Source organism: Podospora pseudoanserina, chromosome 1, assembly GCF_035222485.1.
Source record: "Podospora pseudoanserina strain CBS 124.78 chromosome 1, whole genome shotgun sequence".
Taxonomy (NCBI): domain Eukaryota; kingdom Fungi; phylum Ascomycota; class Sordariomycetes; order Sordariales; family Podosporaceae; genus Podospora; species Podospora pseudoanserina.
The window spans coordinates 4,326,313-4,336,353 of NC_085920.1; the positions used below are offsets into that span (position 1 = coordinate 4,326,313).

The 10,041-nt window shown below is 49.4% G+C and overlaps 2 protein-coding genes across 2 annotated transcripts; one reads left to right on the forward strand and one right to left on the reverse strand.

The window, feature by feature from the left end:
* Positions 1-979: 979 nt before the first annotated feature.
* On the reverse strand, positions 980-1,846 carry QC764_112500 (uncharacterized protein; the record flags this gene model as incomplete). Its single annotated transcript, XM_062942505.1, has 1 exon — positions 980-1,846. One exon carries the CDS (start codon positions 1,844-1,846, stop codon positions 980-982), a length of 867 nt encoding a protein of 288 aa, XP_062805463.1.
* Positions 1,847-6,919: 5,073 nt separating this feature from the next.
* Positions 6,920-8,039, forward strand: QC764_112507 (uncharacterized protein; the record flags this gene model as incomplete). Its single annotated transcript, XM_062942506.1, has 4 exons — positions 6,920-7,130; positions 7,183-7,519; positions 7,602-7,641; positions 7,893-8,039. 4 exons carry the CDS (start codon positions 6,920-6,922, stop codon positions 8,037-8,039), a joined length of 735 nt encoding a protein of 244 aa, XP_062805464.1.
* Positions 8,040-10,041: the final 2,002 nt, after the last annotated feature.

Genomic DNA, 10,041 nt, shown 5'->3' on the forward strand with positions numbered 1-10,041 from the left:
AGAATCAGCACTGGCTCTCGTCAATAGCGTCACACAATTTATCACATTGGATGGTACCATGCTGATCTGCTATGCCAGAAACCTACTACAGCACATTAAGTAGCCCGCCGCAAGCTCCAAAACGTTCTCCTAATATATCATCTGGCACCCGTCATCTTGACTGTCTAATATTGTGTCTTTATGTGATGATGCTAAAGGCATTTATAGCTCAGACTGTCTCTCAGAAAGCTTAGATATAAAAAGCATCCATCAAAAGCCCTTTTGCTCAGGGCATGATTTCTTCTTATCATGTATGAAATACTCATTTCACAACTACTTATCGTGTTAGAGTGCAGGATACTTCAGACAGTAGCAATGGAAAAAGTAACAAATCCTCAACATTTTAAGTGTCTTAGGTTTCATAGATATCTTTAAAATATAGTAGATATTAGGGATTATTTTGAATGATCGAAGGTTTAAGCTGATGTACCGTTATGCCGAGCCTTCGTGGGGGTAGGATGGGCCAGATACCTGACGCCGACGTGGTTGTGAATAGCGTCAACAATAGTAGGGTGTGATGTGTGATGCGGGTTCCCAGCCGCCTTCTTTTTGCCATGGCGGTAGCTTTTTTGTCAAAACGGGAAGGGGCACGGCAAAGGTGCTTGACTTGTCTATTTTCTACATGCTACACCACTGTACAAGAGCTATGAGAAGTATATATCAAGATGCCTTAACTTGAACCCAACCCAAACACCACCACTCATATTCCCGCCGTAACTCCTTGCCTGCTTCCTGAAACTCATCTCCAAGCATTAAATCAAGTGTATACGCCATATCCCGGTCTCCTGTGTTGAGCCACCCATTGCGTTAACCTTATCCACCAGGCAAACACGGCCTGAGGGTAGAAGTTGGACTAAAAAAGTACAGAGTAATACAACCTCCCACCAAAGAATCGAACAAAGCATCTTTACACAAGCATCGACAAAAGAAAACAACCAGATCACCTCCAGGTACCATGTATCCTTCCTCTCCGCAACCCCGTCCTCTTCAGGCCGACATCCCCATTTACCATTAGACTCTTCCACCTTTTCCCTACACTAGATCTGTCTTTCCCCAGACTCCTCGCACAATCCTGCCACTCTGACTTTGACAGCTTCAGTTTCTCTAGCACAAGCTCGACGAGGATTCGATCGTCTTCAGCAGACCATTTTGACCCGTCACCTTCTGCTACAATATCAGTCCCTTCGCTCGTTGTGGGGTTATTGTCGACATATAGCCTGCTATGGTGCAAAGAGTGGTAGTCACCCCTCTCGAGACCCAAGGGGATGACCTCGGGGGCTATGCGGGAGCGCTTGGGGGTTTGCGGTGTTGGATCCTCATCGGGCTCCTCTGCTTCTGGTTCCACATCGCTGGATGTATCCTCCTCGCGCCCCAAGCCATCGTCCACGGCGCGCCGACGTTTATTTGGCCCCCGGGAAGGATGCACCGGGGTGCGCTTCGCGATGCGCTTACGGGGCGGGACTGTTGTTGGATCGGTCGCGCTGGAAGAGGAAGGTGTGTCGTTTTTTCGCGATCGTAGACGGAGTTTCAGAGGGGCCGGCGCATGGGCGAGTGGTGGTGTAGGCAATTGCGCATGCGTTGTAGTGGGTGGAGTGATGGGCTCTATGGTGGCGGGAGGTTGGGGGGCAAGTGGCGCAGGGCTGGCTAGCAGATTATGAAGTGAACGACATGTAGAGAAGATGTTGCCAACGGCGGTTTGTGTGGATATTTGTGGAGGGCTTGCGGGAGGAGAGGCGAGGAGAGAAGCCTGGAGGCGCGTCAATGGCGGTTGCGACGAGTCGCATGCCAGCGCAGACGGGAGCAACATGGTGTTCTGTTGTGCGATAGGATGTTCGGGATATAGGTTGACGGGCGGCAAAGAGGCAGATCTGGGCCGGCAGCGATATAAGAGGCGGTGGCTAAATGAACCCGAACCTGGGAAAGAGGGCGGCGGTTTGGGTTTGCGACCAGAGCTCTGGAGGTCTGAGGAGGAATGCGCTGTGGGTTACAGGCAGTCTTGCCTTGCGAAACCAGTGCGCGACGGTGTTGGTGACCGAGTGATACGGAAATTTGGTCTATACGGATCGTGGTACTAGGGGTAGTGGTGATGGGGTTGAGGTGTCGGACAAAAAAGAAGGTGAGGAGAGCGATGGACGGGCCAGGAATAATGCGCCTGTAATAAGAAGTGGGATAGGGCGGGCAGGGGAGTTGATGGCAAGGGGCCGTAGCCGGTTCTTAACGGTGGGCCACATGACGACCACTCCCAGACCCCCTCTCTCTATCCCCAAGAACCCGGACAGGGCACCGCAGAGGGCGTGAAAGAAACTGCGAGAGGCTGCCGAAGGGCGGGTAGACCAATCAGGGAGGGTGTCTTCACCAGATGCAGCCCTCATGCAAGCACTCAAAAGAAGTACAAAAACGGAGGAGGGTCTTGAGTGCTATGGACACAGATTGAGCGAGCTTTGATACCATATCCCGCTCTCCTCTCCCCGCTCCGAACCGTCAATGTTCTACTCATGCTGGTACTTTTTCTCTCAGAGCTTTGGAGGACACGCTCATCTCTTCACCTTGGCCTCTCTGACCTCAGCCAGACGAGACCGAGAGAGTGGTATCATGCCCTGCATTGGTGCAAACAAGGGGCTACTTCTCTGGAGAGATCGTCAGGAGTGTTGAAGAGAAAGGGAGCACGGGGAGCTCTGCAACTTGGTTGAAGAAGCAGGGCAGGGGAGGGCATCGTTGCAGAAGGGCAAAACCCCGCCGTGAGGCCATTTCAATCTGATCTACTTCTCGCCCTCTCCTTCACCGGCCTTTCTTGTCAGACAAGGCAAAAGGCGGGGTTAAACCCCCCACGTATCGAGGAGAATATGTAAGAGAGACGATGCCAGTCATCTGAAGAAGATGCAGCTGCCTGTGGATGTGGTGCTCCGGCTACAGTTCCTGGGGAAGTTTGGCACCGCCCACCACCTCTGCCAAAGTGAATCCCGCCAGGGCAGTACTCCGTAGAATCTGGAAGGAAACGACCGAGGGGTTAAACGCGTGAGACACGCGCAGAGACGCGCCCAAGACGCGTTACAGGCGGGTCCCAATTTAACGCAAAGTGTCCAATGCTTGTGTCATGGTGGGCTGGATGCAGGACTGATTGGCTGGCGGAAGAAACGGTCTTCGCCAAGTTCTGCAGCGGTGGACCCTGGAGCCACCATCCATGCGCGCTTTGATCATTCTCAGGTCCGACGCACGCAGGAGGACTTGAAACTCATCAAGGTGTGTGATCCTTCACGTGACCCTCTTCAACCTCTCGTCCCTTTTCTTCCCTAGGTATGTTCTTGGGGCACTGTGTGGGACAGCCATTGCGGATCCCAAACACTCGATCACGACTTTCAACCGATGTTCGTCTTCCAATGCCTTCTGCTCACACACTGGCCGGTCCCGAGATTGCATTCGATTCGCAGTTCCTCGCTGAGCAAACCCAGCTCTGATTGCCAATCTCCATATCTCTACCTCCCCTGTGGCCCAGGTGATGTTTGCGATATCGCCTTCCCTGTCACTTGAGACTTTGAGTTCTGATTCTGGGCAATAGGTAGACTGTAGACTGAGCTGGGATCCTCTCTTTCGAGAGCATATCACACGGCATTGCCCATAGCTTGTTGCGAGCCGAGGCCACATCTCACATGCCCTTAACGGTCTCATTTCAAGCACTCGATCATGAAATGACTGTGCCTGGGGATGACGACGTGCTCTGTGGCCCGTCATAGGATGACTCGCCTTCATTTGACTTTGCCTCAGCACCGGCTACAAGAGGCGTCGTTTGCTCTCGATCTGAAGTCCCGGAGACTCATCAAAACCCAAGAAGCTGCATGTCCTACAGAAACACGGCTCATGACCCGACATCTGATCTTTCTTTTTGTTGAGATGCCGAGCGCCCGAATGCGGACCAAGTCAGTAGCACAAGTGAATACGGCCTGATAATTCGTTGTCGATCGACCAGGTGCCATGAAGTTCAAGCAAATCGAGAGCCAGTTGACATTGCCGTTGTCTGATGTTTCGGGTCTTGCATGCCCAACATGACAAAGCCCAAGGTCTGCTTGGGATTCCGCGAGTCTCCAATCCCGGAGCAACTGACCCTACTGAGGACGGGGGATTTCAGGAAATGGCTGGCAAGATGTTGATGAAGAATGACCTGCGATATCTAGCAATCATACAGGTGCATTCTTGGCTGTCTTTGCTATCAACACCCAAAACGTCGGAAGGTCATGGAGGTGAATACACCCTACGCTGGGGACGACTGGTAACCTGCTGGTAGAAGTCAGCCTGGGCCCGTCTAGAGCAACAAAGTCAGAGACGGTCCCCGCTCGCCATCGTCAAATATACCACAATTAAACCGCTCAAACGCTCACGCTCATCTTATGTTTGGTATCATTCACCGACGAACCTGGGTGAACAGATCCCCACACGTCAAATCACCCCTCAAAGCACAATAATACCCACACGGCATCATGCTCTTTTGCAGTCTAAAGTAGGAGGATGGTGAAGTGGGAGGTCCTGGTCGCCGTGTCTACTGAACCTGCGTTGCGCCTTTCCTCTTCCTTCCTCCCTCTCTCTCTCTCTCTCTCTCTCTCTCTCCCCACCACTCCACCTTCAGTACAATTCGCCAGCACACTTTGGTAAGATATCATTAATCCCCTATCTATTCCCACTCACCTATCCCTTACCACTCACCTTCCCTTCACAACTTACTTATTCTTCACAACTCACCTTCACTACTCTTCCCTTTATCATATCCCAACCTTTTTTAGACTTTATCCAAGCTTTTTTAAATTCTACCCCAACATCTCACATCCTTCTATCCCCCCTTACTTATCCTCCACAATTTACCTTCACAACTTGCTTTCACGACTCACCCTCCTCACTTACTCCCACAGTTCACCTTCCTCACTTACTCCCACAACTCACCTTCACCACTCATCTTCACAACTATTCCCTTAATCACATCTAACTTTTCAAGACTTTATCCCAGCCTTTTACACCTCTACCCCAACTTCTCACATCTATTATATAACCTACCTATCCATCACAACTTACTTTTACAATCCACCTTCACAACACACCTTCACGACCTTTCCTTTAATTTTCTCCCAACTTTTCTAGACTGTATCCCAGCCTTTAAAACTCTATACCAACTTCTCACATCCATTACTTACTTATCCCTCACAACTTATATCTTTCACAACTCACATATCCTACACAACTCACCTATCCTTTACAACTTACCTTCATAATCTACCTTTCCACAACTCCCCTTTACAACTCCCCTTTACAACTCCCCTAAACAACTCCCCTAAACAACTCGCCTCCACAATTCACCTTCAAACTTACCTTTATAATTCACCTTCACCACTCACCTATTTATATCCCAAACCCCCAACTTTTTAAATCCTTAACCCAACCTTTCACATTCACCTACCCCTCACAACACATCCATCTTTCACAAATTACCTTCACAGCCCTTTCCTCCAACTACCTCTACCTTATCCCCCATCACATTCCTTTCCATATTATATCCTAACCTTTTTTAAAACTCTACCACAACTTCCCACAATCACATATCCTTTCAACACACACATCCTCTATAACTCCCCTACCTTTTATAGCTTATCTATTCTCTATAATCTACCCATCCTTTCCAACTCTTTCCCCAACTCCACTCTCCTCTACCTTCTTCTCCTCCCCCTTTCTTATATTATATCCCATCCTTTCAAAAACTCTCAATCTTTCTTCTCTCCATCCTTTACCTGACTCTCTACTATACCATCTTTCACCATACCAAATACCCTTCAATACAACACCTATCCCAACACCCGACACCCTCTACCCCATCACCCACAACAACACCACCCCATCAACAACAATCATCAACACCCATCATCCTTCACCATATCCTTCACCATATCCTTCACCACCTTATTCACCATATCCTTCACCATATTGTTCACTACTTCATTCAACCTAACTCTTCTTATTTTCACCTCAACTTCAACCTTTTAAAACTTACTCCAAACTTATATACATCAACCAAACTTCAACTAACTATCTATCCCAGCCTTTTTATCAACCTACCTTACTCTTCACCACCAACCCATCCAACCTTTCTCTTTCATAACAATACCACTCCTCACAACAACACTATTTCTCACAACTTCACAATTCATAACCACCTCACCTCAAATACATTACCACAATAAAGGGAAACATGGCTACCCCTTTCCCTTCCCCGGAAGCCGCTGCTGCTCCCGAATCTCTCATCGGTCTTCCCCGGAGGCCGCGCCCGCTAACGGCGCTTCCTCTGCCTCCCGTGTCACTCCCGGTTCCGCCGCCAGTGACAACATCGCCACCGCCATTGCTGCTGCTCTGTCCACTTTACCTACGACTCCCGGCCCCGCCAACACCGACGCCTCTGGTTCCTAGTTCCCTGACAACAGCGGCGAGAGTCCAGTTGTCCCTGTCCCTGCCAACACGCCTGTTGATTCCCCTCGATCGCCAAGACCCGATGCTCTTCCTGTGACGCCAGGTCTCGACTCTCACCGCACCCATCGAACCTGGAGGCCTCTACATAGCAAAGTAAACAAGTGTGATTCTTGCGATAGCCATTCCCCAGGCGTTCTCCAGGAGTGCTGTGGCAAGGGATGCACTGTCCGGTTGTGCGAGGGCTGCGCCAGGGGCAATGTTTGGCACACCCAGCACCGCACACATTTCATCGATGCCAAAAAATGTGACTGGCAGATCAGAAAGCCCTCGCCGAAGCCGAGGACCTCTCTGCGCGCTAGACAGGTCCGACGTCGTGTGGGAAGAGGAACCCCGCCTGCCTCCCGGAAACGTGTACGTTTTGTTGGTCTGGAGGACGACGATGAGGCTGAGAAGGGCAACCGTCCCGCGAAGCGGCCTCAGGCTGAGCCTCCTCGACAACTGGCTCCCAAGCCTGTCGCCCAAATGGCCAAGTCTACGAGCCGTTGAGCACTGGTCGCACCCCGTTGCCGAGCATGCATCCTCCTCGATGTACCGCCGGGCCCTCTCTGTTGCGCAATTCAGACTTTTACACGCGTGGGGCAGGTCCACAGGTGAATTGACAGGCCGCCGAGACTACCAGGCCCGTGAACACAGCTGTGACAGGTCTCGAACGCCGCGAGACAGAGGGATTCAGTTTCCAGCCTCCTCCCGAGGCATACCATCAGCCTCAGAGATCCCAGGAGATGGGAACAAGGCAAGCCGAGACATACATGACCGGTCCCCAGAGAGACTTCCAGCCTGGAAGAACCTCCTTCCACCCGGTGCCTGTGCCTAGCAACAATTGGCCTACTTCATTCTCCCCCGAGGAGATCCGTCAGGTCCAGACTATCTACAGCATCACCTTTGGTGCCACCTACATAGGCAATATTGGGAGTTTTTTACCGCCGCCCCGTTCCCCAGCAACTTATTACCGCATCGATTCGCTCCTCCGCCTCTCCAGGTATGCCCCCGTCCAACACCTTCGGCCCCCAATACCATCAGAACGTAGGCACTGCTTCCCGACTCCTGCCCCCCATCTTCAGCACGGGCTACGGGCACCGCTCATCTGACAATAACGAAAAGGTAAGTCAAAACCCCGGTCACTCCATACACTTCCCACACTCTGCTCCATCCCCAAATATCACCCTCACAACGAGCTCACACCTTTTCAACCCCAGATGACCCTCGAGGATGAGTGACTCTGGAACCTGCCCCACAGCGCCTGGTTTCACAATCACGACGTCTACGTCATACGCCAATTCAAGGGAGATTTGCTCCCTCCCAGCCAGTTCTGGGACGCGTTCAAGCTCTATTGCTCGCAGAACAACATCTAGCATGCTCACCGCGCCACCAACTGGTTCGTCGACCAGAAGTGGCATCTTGATATCAAGGAGAGAGATGCTCGTCAAGCGGAGCGGAGGAAGGAGCACGAGCAGCGGATGGAGGAGATGGGGGGCCAGTGGCAGGGCCCTCCCTACTAAGCCAACAAACACCACCTTTGGGGGAAGACCAAGTGGTCTGAAAGGGGGGAAGGGGTCTGGAAGCTCATGGGAGAATTGGAGATAGGAGGGAGGGGGGAAGGACGCGGTGTGTTGGGCTGCTATTTGAGAGTTTAAGAGGGATTGTTAGGTGGCAGATGGAGTTGCGATGATTTTTCTTTTTCACACACACAAAACAACAAAACAAAAAAAAGGACTGCCAAGGATGTGAAGAACACGGGTCAGGGTGTTTGCTAGGGAACCAGTTAGTTTGCGATGGTTTTTTTCAGTTTCTTTTGCTTGTAATCTTTAGGCAGCGTTGCTTTCAGGAAAAAAGGAGGCTTGTTGGCTGGGCGTATAGTCTTTCATAAAAGGGGGGGAAGTAGAGGTTGGCTGGCGATGAGTTAATGTTTAATGAGGTCTTTTTCATACTCTTGTACTTCTTTTCAGTTTGTTGGTGATGGTTTTTACCAGTTTCTTTTGTTTGTTTTCTTTGGGCCGCGTTGCGTTCAAGGAAAAAGGAGGATCGTTGGCTGGGCCTATGGTGTTTCATAAAGAAGAAAAAAAGAAAGAGATTGGCCGCCCGGCGATGATTTCACGTTTAATGTGGTCTCTTTCATATTCTTTTGCTTATTTTCGGTGTGCGTTGCTTTCAGGGAAAAAGGGTATCATTGGCTGGACCTGTGTATGCTCTTTTAACAAGAGAAGACAATTCACATGACGATGCGTTGATATTTTATGAAACTCCTACCCTAGGCGCTTTCCCATCGCATCATCATATGGTATTTGTTTTACGCCCCCTTAATCCTCTGTACATCCCATATCTAACCCTGAAATGTGACCAGGGTTATGGCTCTGCCCCTGAAAGTGCACCACCCACACCACCACCGCTGCATATCACTACTTATGACGACAGCCGCATCAATCAGCAATGGACCTATGAATCACAGTATAATAATGATCTCCTGATAACAAAACTATCAATTGAAGCTATTTTCTATTCAACTGCAACACTGGTGGATGTCGTTGCTAACGGTATCACTTATGCTACCAAATAAGTAAACAAACAAATAGTCAGCTAAGTTGTCAACCAGGTGATCAACTAAGAGGTTTATAAGGTATTTAACTACGTGGTTGATTAGGTAATAGTTAATTGTATATCTAGTGATAGCTGGGATAGCGGACAGTGATAGCTGGGATAGTGGACAGTGATAGCTGGGATAATGGATGGTGATAGCTGGGATAGTAGGCAGTAATAGCTGGGATAATGGACAGTGGTAGGTGGTCTACCCAGTTTCATATGTGTCAGGAGAGATGTTTATTTTCCCTGCCGGCCAGACCGGTAGTAATTCGCACCATCGGAGTCATCAGTTGTTGAGCGATACGCGTTTACACCATCCGCTCGTGTTCTCTAAGCACACTCCGATGACCATATTTTATTTACGCCTTTATTTAACCATGCCAAAGGTTACCACACCATGGATAGTGGTAGCTGGGATAATAGACAGTGGTAGCTGGGCACGTGGGTGAAGAAATCTAGACCACATTTCCAACATCAACATTCATCACTCATCGACACATCACTCACCACTTTCTTGGGTAAATTATTTGAAAAGAAATATACAAGTAATCAGAAGCTTCTAGAGAACTACAGGAATTATTTTCTACAAGAAATCCTCATGTGGTGGCGGGTAAGAGATGGTGAGGTAAAGGTCGATATCATTTTTGCACACTGGATTTCTTCACCCACGTGCTGGGGTAATAGAGAGTATAAGCTTAAATAGTAGATAATTGCCAGTATTTGCTTTCTTTGACTCATTAAGTTGATATTTAATAATTACATATAAGAGGATATAGACAACTTACCTCTACTACTATATGACCTTCTGAGCATCCCGATATCCACAACCGTCACAAAATCTCATGCACTCTATACATAACTATTTAGAAGTCAACACTATTTGTTTAACTCTACCTTGCACGAACTAAAGCTCTCATGTAGGTA